General features: G+C 37.6%; 1 protein-coding gene across 4 annotated transcripts in view; it reads right to left on the minus strand.

Annotated features, from left to right (window-relative positions):
• Window positions 1–17,095, minus strand: part of mdga2a (MAM domain containing glycosylphosphatidylinositol anchor 2a) — a 210,875-nt gene that overhangs the window by 90,040 nt on the left and 103,740 nt on the right. For all 4 annotated transcript variants that reach the window (XM_088648092.1, XM_088648093.1, XM_088648091.1 and 1 more), the window contains exon 7: window positions 5,075–5,404. In XM_088648092.1, the coding sequence (XP_088504218.1) occupies window positions 5,075–5,404 (330 nt within the window). The remainder of the gene's footprint in view (window positions 1–5,074; window positions 5,405–17,095) is intronic.

The raw sequence follows: 17,095 nt of genomic DNA on the forward strand, positions 1-17,095 counted from the left end.
TTCCAAACGTGTTAAAGGTTGAGGATATTTACATACAGTAACTAAACATCTCCCCAAACCGTACGCATCAGCAAAAATGGGTCATACTGTACATTGCTCACACACGATGATAATGCTGGGTGAAATCCAAACGTGACATTTTTTATTTTTTACAGGCTGTTGATCCAAGATCCAACGCTTTTGCACCAGAGAAAAAAACACGTTCTTGGTTTTATTCTGACACAAATATAAACATGAAACCCCAAAGACTTCTTCAGGTGAACAGCAGGAAACAAAAATAAATGTAACACTGAACCACAGACTTGCAAGGAAAGAGGCTACCACTACCCCTCCTGCTCACTCTATCACAACCACTGTGGGACATTACCTTTACTACAAACAAAGATGTGAGCATCCTACATTCCAACTCGATGATCAATTACATCATTCGAAAGCAAGTGAAACTCTTTTGTGGTCATCTCGATTTTTGTTGTTAATCGTTCACCAGTGAACTCCACTGCTGCACTTACTGTAAACAAACAACTATAAAGTAAAAACAACATTTTTTTTATTATGTCCCTTATACAACTTGAGAAAAACTGTGATAAAAAACAAAAGAGAATCAGTAAATCAAATGCTCACATTTGCTGCCTTATTCACATAGTCACTTCAAAGGGTCTTTAGCTGCTGAAAGACCATAATAAAAGATGGGAGTAAAAAGGCACAGAAATTTTTCACTGCATACAAATATACTAACATGAATTAATTAACCTTTGGTTCTTGTCTATGAAATGAAAATAGGCAGAATAGCCAGCATGTTCAAGCGCCAAGCATTTTTAACTTTTCCTGAAGTGGGCAGGCAAGCTAGCCACTAGACAGCCAAGGTATCTGGATGAAGCTTGAAGATGACTGAAAATATGCAGGCTCTACCCAAGAGACCTCAGCAACACTGCGAAAGAACTGAACTCTTCAGGTGGGGCAGCAGAGGCATGGTTGTGAACCACAGCTAAAGGAGTAAGCTGTAGCAGCATCCTGACAAAAAATGACACTAATGTAACTAAGGACCACCCCACAGCAAACCAAAATGTACAACTCTGACCTGTACTTAGATTAGAGAAACGCAGTTCATAGTGAGATTTATGAAGCACATTAGTGCATTCAGAGAAACCCTAAAGTTATAGAAACGATACCTTATTTAATTAGAAACGACATGGACAATGCATAGCTTACATTTGCTGTCATACCGAGGACACACAAAATGAGCCCAAATCAGCCAGATTTTTTCCCATTATTATTTTTTGGAGTGAATGCAGCTACACCAAGGATTTTATCCCATAGTGCAATTCAGTACATACAGTAACTGACAGACGAAAATCAAATCTGGAGAACAGAATTTGAATATTCCACTGAAGGCATGAAATAGGGATTCATTGGTTAAACTAATAATATTTCATAGCATCAAATGAAAAATCAATCAGCAGGCTACAGATTAAAGCCAATTCTGTAACCGTGCTAGCCTTTTCAAATCACATTCTCTCACACGATCCTTCTCCTCTGCAGCTCTCCGTCTCTCTCTTCTACACTTGAAAGTCTTTCCTCTTTCTTTCTGTTTCTGCCTACTCCAATCACCTGTCTGGGAAATCTCTGTATTTGAATGACCCATCGTCTTTTCATTCCAAACGGCAGTTTTTTTTCACCTACAGTACCTTTCTAATCTGTTGGACTACACAGACTCCAATTACTCATTTTCGTCTATCTGCCCTTTCAAACCCACAGTAAAATACAGCAAATTAGAGTGATCCCACTGGCAGTCAAAGGTTCATGGGCCTGTGGGGATTTTGTCTTTATGTAACATAAATATGATGCCAACAGTACATTCCCCTTACAAACCGTAGAAAGAATGAATTCTTTTCAGAGCCCAAATTGGAGAAAATTGTATTAAGAAAGCAAACCCTATGGGAGAATTCTCAGTTCCAGGTTTGTGAATATACAGTAGGCAGAGGTGAAAATCTACTCAAAGCAAAGGAGAGGACTGCATTACTATGAAAGAATGTCTGTTTATTATTTGTCTTGGTGTGTTAAAGTATCAAAGCATTCATAATGTGTCCATTTCAATTAAATGCTAAGTAGTAATGTATGCAGAGGTGAGTATTAACGTAATATAATATTTGAATTGTTTACTCCTCTCTAAAAAGCTTGACACTTCAGTAATTCTTATTTTCACTTTGCCTTGTGAACTTTTTAAAAGGAAGAGAAAAAGTGAATTCTTGGCCCACACCAATAAAATATTTGTAAAACGTAATTTTATTTTTTGTACTCTTTATTTTTAAATCTTATAAATAATCCCATTGAAACATGCACTGAAAACAGGTTCCAGAATACTGCAATCCCAGTCCAATTAATGACGTTAGTTCAGCTGCTCTCAAGACTTGAATGCTTCAGTTGAGTGCACCCGGCCAGGAGAAAGAAATATAGACATTGAATCACTTTTCTCCAGCAGGTGCACTAACATTTCATTGAGCAGACCTGACACAGGCAAATTCATTATGCTGATTAACATTTGTCATCAGCAGGGTTAATCAACAGGGGTCTACTGCGAAATTCACAGGCTAATAATGTGTGTGTATCTACCATTGGAAGCAATACAAGCTGTACATCTGCTTTAGCATGCACAGATGCTGTTTTGTGGGATTTTGTCCTGTTCCTCTCCTAGAGCCTGAACAAACATGTTACTGCCCACTAATCTCTGAGACCTAGATGGCACATGTCCACCCAGCTCATGCCACAAATGTCCAATGGGCCTAAAATCTGGAAAGTAGAACATGCACAACATACAGACATACAGAAAGTGCATTATTCTCATCTCACAAGAGAACAACATTTCAGCAGCAGGATGAGGTGAGTATGCAGGAAGAGCACTGGATGACGTCCTAGAGTACGGTTGATGACATGTAGTCAAGCTGTGCCTTCAATCCCTTGTTGCGACCAATTGTTTTTGATGTAGTGGAACTACTGTTGCACTGTGAAAATCATAAAAATGGCGTCTGGCATGGCGTTGTGATCTGCAGTCGCCCACACCCTGGCCTATCATTTATGGAATATGTTTGTTTTTCTACATTAAAAATTGCTGAAACTTTCAATGGTGAAGGGCAATATGTACAGTAGTCTTGCCTTCTCTAGCATTGCATGAGAGCTAATTAATATTCATACCCATAATTATATTCATACTGCATGCTCTTCAAAGACATGCTAACATGCAAGGCTGTTCCTTGTAATAAAATATATACTGTGACAAAACATGATTCAGTTTTATAGAGGGCACTGTATTATGGACCAAAAGTATTAAGAACCTCTACTCTCAATAATTCTGATAAAGCCCGTCTTCCCAAACTACATTTCCCAGTGAGCAGTGGGAAGAGCGTTAATTTCCAGGGGTTAGGATGGACAGCTGTTGTTCATTAGGTGGTGTTTTGAGAGTATATAATTTGGTGTGACAAACAAGGCTTTAATTTTATTAAGGACCTTTCTTTGTGTTTGCCAACAAAAAGAAGTTGTATGTCAAAGAGAGAGAGACTGAGAAGAAAAAGAAGAGGACACTTACATTTACATTTACTCAGGGTTTTGAAGAAAGGTCTCTTTTTCATAAGACTTCAACATTCTAGCACTTTGTGAAACTTTGAAAAACGTAAAACAAATGTTGCTGTAATTGTAGTTGGTTCCTTACACTAGACAACACATGTGTGACCTGGTGACCTGGCATCCCAAAGCATCACTATACAGTATACCATATACTGCACAGCTCTCTCCAGATTTATTCATACCCCCTAACAAAAGGGAACCACAACCATTACACAACAGGAAATGCTGCAGACTGGAAGATGGGCCTCATTTAAAAAAAAAATCGAAAAGTGTTCTACTATAATTGTAATTAACGTCACACAGAGCAAAATCATATTTCTCATAAATAATTGATTTAAGACTGGGAAATAGAAGGGTCACATTCATTCAGTAGTGTGCTTTGAGGTTCCCTGGCCCTTTTGAGGGAGAATTACTCAACATTCCTGCAGGCAGAATTTCTCCAGATCCTTCAGACCATTCGGTGGCACTTAGTGGACTGCCTTCTTGTGTTTGAAACACAAATGTTTAATTGAATTGAGGTCTGAAGATTGAGATGGCCAGATGAGAACATATGTGTGTACACATACCTACAATTTGTCAATTTGGATGGTTGCTTTGGATCATTATACAGTATATACACACACTGTATACACTGATGGATTTTATATGGATTTTACAAGGTGGTGACACCCTTGATTCAGTTATTTACTAAATCATTGTTTTAAACTTGTCTTACCTTACCTTATGTTAAAACAACAAGTCCATGATATTGGCAGTTTTCTATAATTCATTGTTGCTTTGATATAAACATGAATTATAATATAAATGTTAAATATAATTTGCGGTGATATTTTCCCTTTCTCAAAATTCGAAATCATTTAGACATAGACGAATACATATTAAATTTATATCAGTACTGTAGGTCTAAAACAGAAAGGTCTGCGAAATGAATGCCTCAAGGAATAATGTATCAACATGTTAGAAAGAGAATGAGAAAAATGAGAACAATCTGGAAGAGGAACCTAATCACAAAAGTATTGACTTGCCAAAGTTGTGTATTTTTCTGAAAAACACATACTGTACTTTGATAAAAATAAACTGTTTTTTTTGCTACCCTCACCACAGATAAGCACTGTCTACCTCATTTTTGATACAACACCCTTTTATAAATAGAAACTTGTGTTCAATGTTAATTATCAGGAGCAAATACTCTCTGAGCTATCTGACAAATTAAATTTGACATTATTATCTGTCTTTTTTTCAATAAAATGTCACCCTCCTTTAAACTCAGTGGTGCAACTCAACAGCTCTTTTAAAGGGGGTGAAATGGCGATCAGCAGGCCAAGGGCAGTGAAATGTAGCTGCTTGTGTTTGGCAGATAAGGCTCAGCTGTGTGGAACTGATATTCAGTGATCAGGATGCCCCTCAGATAAAGCAGTGAACATCCCTTTAGGAGGTGCTCTGAATTGGTACTCACCTGTGGTGGAGGAGATATTCACATCAATACTGATCTCCGGGATGCCCCCGCCCTTCAGGGACGCCATGCAGGTATAGGTGCCGAAGTCGGTGAATTTGAGGTCGATGATGTCGAGGTTGGTCGTGCCCGGGGAGACGTCGGGGTCTGTCTGGGTGATCACCATGCGCTCAGAGCTCCGCAGTGCCCGGCCGTTCTTCAGCCAGCTGAACATCAGCTCCTCTGGGGGTGTGGCCTCCACCTGGCAAGAGATCTTTACCTCGCGGCCGATCTGGATGTTGTCGTCGTTGTGGTACGGATCCGGAGTGATCCAGAACCTTCCCTTCTTCAGGGCTGGGAACAAAAAGCACAGGGAACAGAGGAATCACAGCGTCAGCCAGGTTAGGAAACGAAAACAGAAGTTGAAACCCACTGTAGCACACAAAAAAATGATGCAGCTCAAGTATTGACACAGAGGTCAAAATGGTTTTTGTTTGTCCATTTTTTACACAAATAGTTTAGTTTTGTTTTCAACAGATCTCACTGTATAGTGGAGCATTGGAAGATGTACAGTAGATGACCTCATCCCACCCTCTCCAGAAAATAATATATTAAAATATAGATATTAGAGACTGTAAAGAATTAGCAGCTGCTGGGTAATTCTCCAATTTATAGGGTCCACCAAAACACCAATAACACCAACAAAAAGCAAAGGGTGTTCAAGACAAAACAGTATTAAAGGTATGGAATGGTCAGAAACTAATTCTCACTAAGTTAACATCTATTGCAAATAAAGCTGTTCTTTATCACAATTTAGGTAGACGCTGTGTCCAGTGGTACAGGGAATTTTTTTTTATCCTGATAAGCAGTTTCACTCATTTCTATTTCTCCTAGTTGATTGACTTACATCTCGAAGTTTCTTCCTGTAAACAGGAGCAGAATACCAGATAATAAACTCCCAAAGCGCTCAGCCCTCTGAAGCAGTCAGCAATTTCATAAGTTTCATAAATTCCATAAGAGGGCACAGCGGATCAATTACTTGAAATAATGTAACAGGGAAAACTTGCAATTACTGCAGGAGCAAAGCGATAGCCTAGTGGTTCCTCATTATTTGTGCTTACTCAAGGAATACATTTCTGAGAGCCTGGTTGAAATCACAGTTCAAAATATATTGTTGTTACTGTACAGTACGTTCAAGGTAGACAGAAACTATTGAATATTGACTGAACTATTGACTACTAAATAGGTACAGTATGGGCATAAATTCCCCTTATCTTACATGGATTAATGTCAAAACAAAATAAAAAATGATAGGGCATCCTTCAAAATGCATAATTGTTACATTATAGACATCCTAATACAATGGATTATTCATCACAGGGCCAGAGTATAATAACAGAGAATTGTGAAAATAACTCTCTTTTCTCCCCCTTGGAAAATTCAATCTCAAACCACCTGGCAAAACAGAACCAAATAGCAGCCAGACACAGCAGTGTTGTCCTCATATTGCCACATATGTCCTGCAACAAATCAAAATAATTTTGATGTCCTGCAACAAATCAAAATAATTTTGCAATTGTTGATTATAAACTAATGAAACTTTTTTTCTGTAACCCCCTATTACGCAAGACACTTCCTGCTAGTCACACAGGCAACAAGTTAAAGTTTTGGGAGTAGCACACAGCACACATAGAATGATATTATAAAAATCTGAAGCTCTAAAAATGATCAGTATGCTTTCAAAACCACTCTCCAATGCACCCAGTAACCCTAAACCTAACCATCCAATCCTATCCCACATGCTTTACACACAAAACCAAGCAAAACAATCTCCTCACTGAAAGCCTCTTCAATTTTTTAGCAGGCACTAACCAAAAACAGCACTTTCCCATTTACTCATAACGCTTCCAATGTGGTATCACTGCAAGTTTTTTCATCTCTTAACGTGGCTATTTTTTTTTCTACCAGTTCCTGAATTTGAAAGCTTTCATACCAGCTATCAGACCTGCTACTACAGTGCTTCTTAAATGTATTAAGAGAATCAGAAAAACTCAGAATCAAAAAAAGCTCAGCAATTATCGGGGCTGTTGTGCGAGATTAAACTCAACCAAATGCAGAGCTGTAGTGAACAAGTTCTCAAGGTTCTCATTTCCATTGTAAAATAACTTGTTGGAAAAAAGAATAGCACATAGTTAAAAATCAATCTACTATATATCCTTCATTCAAAAGTTTAAAACCATGTCTGCTTTAGGGAAAAATGTGTTTCAGAAGCTTCTAAAGCAAACACTGAAACACATGCACAAACACAGTTAATTTCCAGCAGACTCTTCATAAGCTTACAAGGAGGTCATGGCACATTACACACAATAAACAGGGGCCACAGATGATAATGTTAAGTATATATACCTATTCAGTTATATAAATGTTACAATGCTTAACAGAGATGAACTCAAGTAAGTACTGAATATTTTAATCTGGAATTGCATTTCCTATTTTATTTATGACATGATTGCAGGATACTTTTTCTGGCACAGCATCTCCCTCATAAAATGACATTGTTTATGCTAAGTAGCCACACATGAAGTTGATGTTCTCACACTGCATAAAAACGTATCCCTGGATCAGAAGAGCAAGTTTATCAGCCCACTAATCTCATACAATCAAGCTTCCTTCAGTTGGGTATTTTCAGAGATGTTACTGCATCAGGCTTCCCCTTCCAATCCTAAAAATAATCCTTTTTGAGTTTAACCTTAAGAGTTTTACGTTCAGCTGTAGGGATCATTCATAATAGTACTTTGAGATTTGGCAGCCACATGGACTCTGGTGATCACAAACTCCAAGTAAAAAAAAATGCAGGAAACATGACAGGGATGTCACATTACACATTAACTCTATTAATCTGTGCCAGGCTATTTTATGAGAAAAACCATGATGGCATCTTTTGATAGGTTTGTGTCCCCCTGCTGGTCACTTGATGAAACACATGCGCCCCACACGTTTATTAACTCATGCTACCCATACATTGCAACAGGCATTCTGACGAGATGAGTAATAAATACAGTTCACAGTCTGAAAAGGCCTCTCATTGATTCCTGAGGGGGATGATGAACTAAAGGATTGTAAAAAAAACTGAAAGATCTGTGAAGACGGTTTCACTGAAGGAGGATTCAGTGCTTTCCATAATGGAAAACACTGACACATTCAGCAGACTAAATGACTCTTCCTTTTTCACTCTGACCCATTTTCTCTCTGTAAGGTACTGTAGGTATGTATTTCTGCATAGGAAATCTTGTCAAGCCCTTTTCAGTTGGGATGGCAGCAAGTTTTTAATTTGAATTGCTGCTCCGAGACCGAGACTTGACCTTTGATCTGTGTGATGCACAGCCCCCCACCCCAAGCAGACTCGTTAGCCACTAGCCCAGTCAGGGTCACTGAGTTTGTGGATCCCAGGAAGACAGCCGCATCTTTTGAAGGCAGGAATGCCTCGCTTAGATGCTGCCGATAACCCAGAAAGTTCATCTATCATTCATTAATGGAAATGTTATTCGGGAGAACCTATAAATTATTTAAAAACAAATTTGATAAGAGCTGATTTACATCTTGATTTACATGCAGAAAGCGGGTTTTACAACTCACATTGAAAATTCTTGTATTTTTTTTTTAAAGCTAAACAACAGCTACAGGAAATGCAATAAAATTCACAGTTACCTACACTAGGCTGCCATTTATTGCCATGTAAGTAACAAAAGGTGCCTTTGGAGAGCTGATGCACAAGGGGTGCAAGTTGGCTATTTTCTCCTTGGTAACACAATTATTAGTCAAATTGCCCAACAGTCAGTAACCTGACAAGAATTGCTCATATCTCACTTGGTAAGAGTATTAATGCATTCTCTTACTAACCACACCATTAAGGACTGCGATGCAGTAGAAAAGTAAATTTAATGAAATGATGGAAATCCAAAATTGTTCATGTTTTTGACATACTGAACATATTGTTCTGATTATAACCTTTTTTAACCCAGTATTATTTGTCGTGCTGTGCAGGTAATGTGATTTGAGCAGCCTATTTCCAGTTGTATTAGTAAATGTGTTTTCTTCTGCTTTTACTGGCAATGTTAAAACACAAAAACACACACACCAAAATTCATATAGAAATACAAGCCATTTCCGTTACTGTATTGCTAACTTGCTTAGATCTAATGTCTGTCTAATATACATTTTATTTTGGAAAAGGTACAAAAATACTTCAGAAATAAAACCTACAGGTATGTGAATGGGTTTTTCCAAAAGTCTTTGAAAACAGCGCAAGGACTATTCGGCAAAACCTTATTGTTGATGGACAGCCACATGGGCCATGACAAACACATATCTAAAAAATAACACTGAGTTTACCACAACAGACAGAGAAAGCCAGGAATCATATAAATAACTGTGTTTGTGTGCCCATCAACAGTGAATCACTGGAGATACTACATGGTGTTATTAAATCACCGTCTGTCAATGGAATAAACCAAACAAGGTCGAGCATAGCTTAATGCACACATTCCCCTCCATGTCACAAAAAGCCAGTTGCTTCTGCCAAAATGGAGAATTGATTTCAGATGGACTCTATAGTGCTTTGCTTGGGAACCAAGAGATCCTAGCAGACGGGGGATGTGTATAGCCTCTTTCTGTTTAATTTACTTGCACTGCCCTCTGGGAAAGAACAAAAAGCCATGTGTGTCTGTTCTAGACCTGTGGACTGACAAGCTGAAAACAGACTAACAAGGCTTGATTGGCAGGAAGCTGGCCTGCATCTGTGACTATTTTTAGAGGCTTTTGTGTAATCCTTTGTTTTGATCTGAAAAACTCTGAAGAATGGCTTGCATAGCCCCATCTCTAGCAAATGAAATATGATGACACAGTAGACACGATCCAAGCAGCCATCTCTGAGGAACACAATGAGCTGTGCACATGGACATGGACTAAACAACTGCTCATGGTGGAATCACTGCAAGATAGATAACCTACAGCCAAAAGAAAGTTGGCTGTAAGACATTGACTTCATATTGACAATTCTTTAAAAACATTAGTAATATTAAAAAGGAGAGAAGGTCTTTTGACCCATCCCCCCATGGTTTCTAGCTTCTTCTAGATCTGAAAATCTTTTATCCTGAATACAGCTACACTACTGTGGCTGTGTGACTTCCAGACACCCAAAGCCTTTAGCGGACACAGATACCTTCAGCTTTGAGTCCAACGTGCCAGTATGTTCTTTTCTGAGAGCGGTGAACAAGTTGTCTGTTTAGGTGATGTTTGACCTTAAAAAATGTGTACAAAAACTCCCTCTAATTTATTTTAGGGATAGACCTGCACACACCTTACGGGCAAACACTTTCATCCTGAGAAGTGGAATATCATTATTGGCAGTCCTGCAATTAAACGTTTCTACTGATTCATACTTGGAGATTCTTTTCCATAATTGTTGTTAATCAGTTAACATTTATTTAGCCTTCATTTTAAACTTTATTTTACTCAATATATGTTTATTCCTAAAAGTTGCGATGAAGGTGACTCTTGGAGTGATAATTCTAGGCCGAGAAACCTAAACAGCTGGACAGATATAATGTCGTAGTGTGGAGTCTACAACCTACTTGAGACAAATTATTCATTATAAAGTATATTGCAACTGCTTGTAGTGATTTCTCCATAAAAATATGCCAATTGAGAAACATCTATGAAAAATAAAGGTACGCATACTGTGTCAGTTTGCAAACTCAGCAACTAACCCTGCTCATAAATAAAGTATACACTACACAGTTGGGTTATTTCTCCCGGTCAATTCCCAGATGCTTTAGCATTTTGAATCATCTTCATGAGATGCTTGATGCTTTTATTGCACGTTTCCAAATCATAACTCAAGTGTGCAACATTTATTTTATTTATGGTGTTGCCATGGTAAGAGCTAAAACTGTCAGACAGACCTGCTGAGGAAAATCTGGGAGAAAAAAGAAAAATATAAAAATAACCTCCAGTAACATCTCTGCACTGGGGATGAAGAGTAAAACCAAGAGCCTTTAGTAAGCTTATCTTCTGAACATGTACTCCAGTAAATATGTACTGTATGGTTTACATACAGGTACTTATCCCATGGATTACCTTTGCCGTACCATGTTTCCTGTTTGTTAATACCAGTCTTTATTGCTTTACCATGCTCTTACCATGATTATGTTGTGCTTTATTACACTTTTTTATGGTACAATTTAATATATATATATAAAAACATTATTGCATTAGTTCTACATTAACAACATCTAAGCATATGTGGTTTTCAAATGAGCAACAATGGAAATTCGTTGAATATTTAATTCTTGAATATTTAGATATTTTTTTTAATTATTTGACCATTACACAAGGTGATAACATTTAAATATTTAGCATGAGACGTGACAAATGACCATGTGAACTATCCTGAAACGCTGTAAATGAATGCCCTATTTCACAGCATTGTTCAATATGTCACGCATTCAATATCATCTTCAAGCATACAGCGGAGTCCACAAACTGTGCCAGTAAAACTGAATAAGGTTCTTGCTTAATTTCGATGAAATGGCCAGCTTGTAATACTCAGTCTTTCTGGTATCCCCGTTTGGTTGGGTCATGCAGTGGAGACTGGGACTTGTCCACTGCGATGGCTATCAAAGAAGCTGTTCAGTAGATCTTTATATGGAAGTCCCTTCATAGGCACAACTACAGTATATTCATAATCCGAAATTAAAAATAATCACTTTTAGATTATGTACGATGCTGTCTTACAACAGATATGTACTGGGTTCTGATATATCAGAGTTTGGCAATATAATTGTTTAGCTTTTTTAAGCTTTAGGGGGAAAACAAATCTGTGCTCATATCTTCTTACATAACAAAGCTTTTAAAGCTTACTGCATAATGCTGAGATGAATAACAAATTGATGGATAACACAGAAAATGTTGTCTTTTTGTTTTCTGAAACAACTACAGTATATAAAGCAGAAATTTATTTTAAAAAATTCCAATGATTTTGGAATTCCAGACATTTCCCATTAATGACTAATAAAGTTGGCAAGATCTTTTTAAACAGCTCAGTTTTTCTTAACTTTAAAAACTGTGTTGTTTTGTAGGCAAGAAAAAGAAAACACACTCACATTCAATAATGTCATCATTAACACTGTAATCTCTCTATTTATTTAGAGCGCTGACAAAGTGCTCATTTAATTTGTTTTTTACAACCTGCCAGGGTTTGCAAATTAAATGAAACAGCCAGAAATAAAAGAAAAAAAAAGTTTCACGGTACTAAGTATTGAGAAATAAGAACAAATGAAACAACTTTAGATCAGTCAGCTAGGTAACCTCGAGATACTGAGAGTGAAACTGCTATCTGCCAGTTAATTATGTTTCTTTCAGGTAATAACACCATTCATTCCAGCTTACGTTTCTATAGCCCTTTTCCTTCAGTTCCCTCTAAACTTAATTTTCAGTAGTTTTTTTTACTGCCAGCGTACACAGCATAAAAAGTATGACATTAAGAAATCTCAATTCTCTGTGCTAATATTTGCAATGCAGCCCCACTCTTTTCAGAAAAGTTGTTTATTCTTCCACATGGGGAATAAGGAATTTAATTAATCTGTCTATCCTTCAGAGCCACGGAGTGCAGCTTGTAAAATCCTGTTCTTCTGCTTGAAGCGGGTCTGATTATCTGTCTTGCACAAAGCTGTCCACCCCAGACCAGTTTTGGCAGAGATCCACAAATAAATTCATATGGAACCCACCTGATCCTTCCATCACCACCTGCATGGGAAACCACTCCTGGAAATTCTGCTATAAGCAAACAAAATGAACCATACAGGCAGCAGGGAAAGATCGACATGAAATTGTCTTTCTCGAAGATTGCGTTGCAAAAGTATTTGACACTTTTGTGTTTTGCATTGTTTACTGTTTTCACTCAATTTACTTCTTTATGCAGAGACACAATTCAAAGGCATTTTCTATTGTAGTTTTAGACATTTTGTCTTAAGATAACAGTTAGTCCTGACAAATTTATCTTTTTATGCAGAAACAATTCTAAGGCAATTTCCAACAGTTATTTAGGCTGCTCTGTCTGAAGCTAACAGTCCTCACAGAGCTGAATTCTATAATGTATCCTTTTAGCTTTATAGATACATAGAGAGGAACAAATGGTGTTCATGATGAGGAACACCTGACAGTGAATCAATTAGACTTGATTGGCAAATGTGATGGATCAACTCCTATGACACTTGATATTGGCAGTTAATGTACAGTTTACCCTGAGTAGTTCTAACATGGTTTTGAATATTTTAATCCATGTGAATTTAAGATTACTAAATGACATGCTTTAATTCTTTTTTACCGAAACTAAGCAATATTAATAACAAAATATTGGAGGCTTTGAGTACACTGCTGATGCTTAAAACATACCTACTGTATATTGTAAATCCTGAATATAATCAATTTCCCTACGGGATCAATAAAGTCTTATCTATCTAATATGTCTAAGATGTCTATAAATTTTGCAGAGCAGTGCTGGTCTATATGCAGCTGGCATGCACTTCAGGATGTCCAACATACAATAAACATACCTTTTGGACAATATATGTAAAAGTTTAATCTGTGGTTATATTTTTATACAGCATCCAAAAATTAGAGCCTTCAGTAGAATCAAACAAATTCCAGACAGTTTAAATAGAACAATTTTAGAACACAACCCATGCATAATTGTGATTTGCTGGCATGATCACCATTAGTGACTGCCTTAAAAAGCCACATTGATCCAGTTCCAGTGAAAACTGCACTCCACTGGGTCTGATTGTTTCACCTGCCCTTCTGTACTGTATGTCTACAGAGCAACAAGAATAATTTGAAAAGGTTTACTTTCCTACCTAGGATAGCTAGGAGCTAGGAGAAACTAGGAGAAACTTCTGCAGAAACATCTCATCATTGCTCTGCCAGAGGTCATTACACAACAGACCCCCCTCCCACCCTGTCCTAGATCACATCCTAATGGATGATATAGATCTATTATCTCAAGCAATTGCTTCACCTTTTGTCTCTATCATGTATAGCTTGTGATATTTATTTTGTATCTGTTATATGCTGATATCCACTGATTCTCTAATTTGTAATTGTAATGTCCCTGGCTTATCTTTTTTTATTTACATTTTTTTAAATTTAAACCTGATAATTGGTTGTAATATATTTGCCATTATATACTTCCCTCTTTTCCAAAAGACCTTGAGATGCCCAAACAGTGTAAAGAGCTTTTAGGTGCTGCTGCCTATGAAAAGTCATCCCATATAAAGTGTAATAACATTACATATTTGACTGCTGGTACCACTATATACATTCAAAAGGCGGAGTGGTGGCACTGTGGCTAAGAATCTGTGCCTGTTGCTGGTTCAAAACCCACAGCTAGCAGAGGGATCCTACTCTGTTGGGCCCCTGAGCAAGGCCCTTAACCCCAGCTGCTCCAGGGGTGCTGTATAAATGGCTGACCCTGCACTCTGACCCCAAGCTTCTCTCTCCCCGTCTTTGTGTCTCATGGAGAGCAAGCTGGGGTATGCGAAAAGACGAATTCCTAATGCAAGAATTGTATATGGCCAATGAAGTGATTTTATCTTATTAGGTACGTAGTTCCCCATTGAAGCCACAACAGCCTAATTCCAGGGCTTAGCATTGGTTTCCATGGTGTTAAGCAAACAGAAAGCGTATGACTCCCCCAGTGAATGGGACACTAGTCCACTGTAGAGCCTACCACCAGCAATGCTGGCTCCCAATTTATGCAGCATGATGCACTGGAAAAGTACCTCGCTCCAGGTACAACCCCCCAGGCATGAACCCGGAGACCCTCTCTGCTAGAATAGAGTAGAGGAGTTTACTGCCTAATGTACATGTACCGTACATTGGAATTCTTATTCATGTCGCTCTCTCAAGACAATAACAGTACAGCAGATGATACAGTATAAAACAGACAACACCACACAATGTAGACAGTACATTACAGCTATGCTAATACCTATACAAATGTTTTAAAAAAATGCTTGCATTAAAAATACATAGTACAGAATATTATTAAGCTTCTCAATTGAATGTACAATTTAGATTCTGCAGTTCTGGAAGTTATGTCATTAGAATGTTCAAGCATGGGTAACTCTGGGAAAGCTGTAATCCTCCACAATTACAAGGGACTGGATTAAATGCTGCCATCACATGATTCCTTCTGCGGCCCTTTGCTAAAGTGTAATTCTGAGGTTGTACAGACTTGGTGTAGGTTTTCTACAATTCTATTATTACCAAGCTCCCCTCAGCGTTTGCTTTCAGCTCCACTTAAAAATAAATGTCAGAGCAATTATCAAGCATTTCCTACTAGGAGGCCTTGAAACTTTTTTTCCGTTTCAACTTCAGAATAATTACAGGCTTTGCTTGAGCCAAGGCATACTTGTACTTTCCATTCAATTCCAAATAGGAAAATGCTCTTTCTTTCTGTCTCTAATCAATCATACAGCTTCAGAAAGCACAAAGAGGACAGAATAGGTGCATGAACAACTGAGCATTTCAAATCTTGTTCTGGATGTCTGTCTCGGTGACATGAATATAACCAGTGTTAGCAATGTGTTATTTATTCTCATATGAATGAATTTCTGTTGGCATCTTAAGTATACAGACACTCTAAATGCAAATGATACAACAAATGCAATACTTGCTTTCATGTAAGGCAGTTGTTAGTAGGTAGTAACTTAATGGTAACATTGGGATATTTAAAAAAAATAAATCAGACATCAATTTTCTGTCCAGAGTTTTCTTTTTCTGCTCCTACTGTACATCAGCTATGACTCATGCTGGTAGATAATGAGCTCCACAATGTTGAAAATGAGTGCCTGTTAAAATATAGCACATACAGTGTAAGTCATTAAATCAATACAAAAGTGTTCACATACAAAGTATGGTGGCTCTTCCACTTACATTCAGTGAAAAGTTGCTTTATTACCCACAAAGAAACAGGTGGTTGTACAGTACATGGGGACCTGCTGAGATGCTTCATAGATGATCGACAGCTCAAGAAACTCTTACATATCTTTACTGTACATTCACCCACATTGGCGATAATGAATTCTTTCCTCTGCTTCTGTTCAAGAAATACTTTCCTCAGCTGCAAGTGTACCTACAGCCCACATGGGTTATTTTAGTTGAACTATTTCTGCTTAGAAACCTTTTGTATTGGACATTCCCCACTTTCACCTAGCATCTGTTGCAAACCAAAAGCCATAAGAGCCAGACTTAGGAAGGCTGTGAAGTGAGCTCTTTGAATTTTTCATTTAAATTTGATTTCTGGCTTCTCTCAAGAGCCTGATCACACATCAGCAAGTGTGATATCCAGGTAAATTAAGCCTTGTAGCAAAATTCCAGTTAACCTTCACATTATTCCAGCAGCTTTTTTCCTCTCCTAAATTATTAGGAGCAAAAACGTGGACTGAATCCAAAATACTTTGTGACGCAGTGTGATTTTTGGTGAATGCAACAAAGAAAGCCACACGGAAATAAATAGAACTGATCTGCAGATCATCTGTAGCAATATCAGCAATCATGTTTGTTTTCAAAAGTGCAATTTACATGAGGTTAGCAGAGTGAGAAATCAGAATAAGTGAGAGAAACATGTTCCTTTTGCTTTTTTTCCTGTATTAAGCATAACGGCCAGGAATGGGTAGTTGTTTTGTACTTGTACGTTTGCCTTTCTGCTCTTAGTAGGTACTGTATATAATGAGGTCATACTGTATTGCACTGATCTCATTCTGTTGACACAATGGACACAGAGTATAAAATGTATCCCACCAACATAATCAGTGCAGTAAATGCACTTAAAATGTTACAATCCATAAAAAAAACTTTCAAAAGCCTTTACAACTTGTACATTTTCATATACAGTAAGTGCTAATATGTATTTGATTGAAAATGTATGCTCCCCTAGATAAACCTTACCTTTCTTTAATATATTTACTTATATGTAAAAAATAA

This window comes from Lepisosteus platostomus, chromosome 10 (genome assembly GCF_059453375.1).
Source record: "Lepisosteus platostomus isolate fLepPlt1 chromosome 10, fLepPlt1.hap1, whole genome shotgun sequence".
Lineage (NCBI taxonomy): Eukaryota > Metazoa > Chordata > Actinopteri > Semionotiformes > Lepisosteidae > Lepisosteus > Lepisosteus platostomus.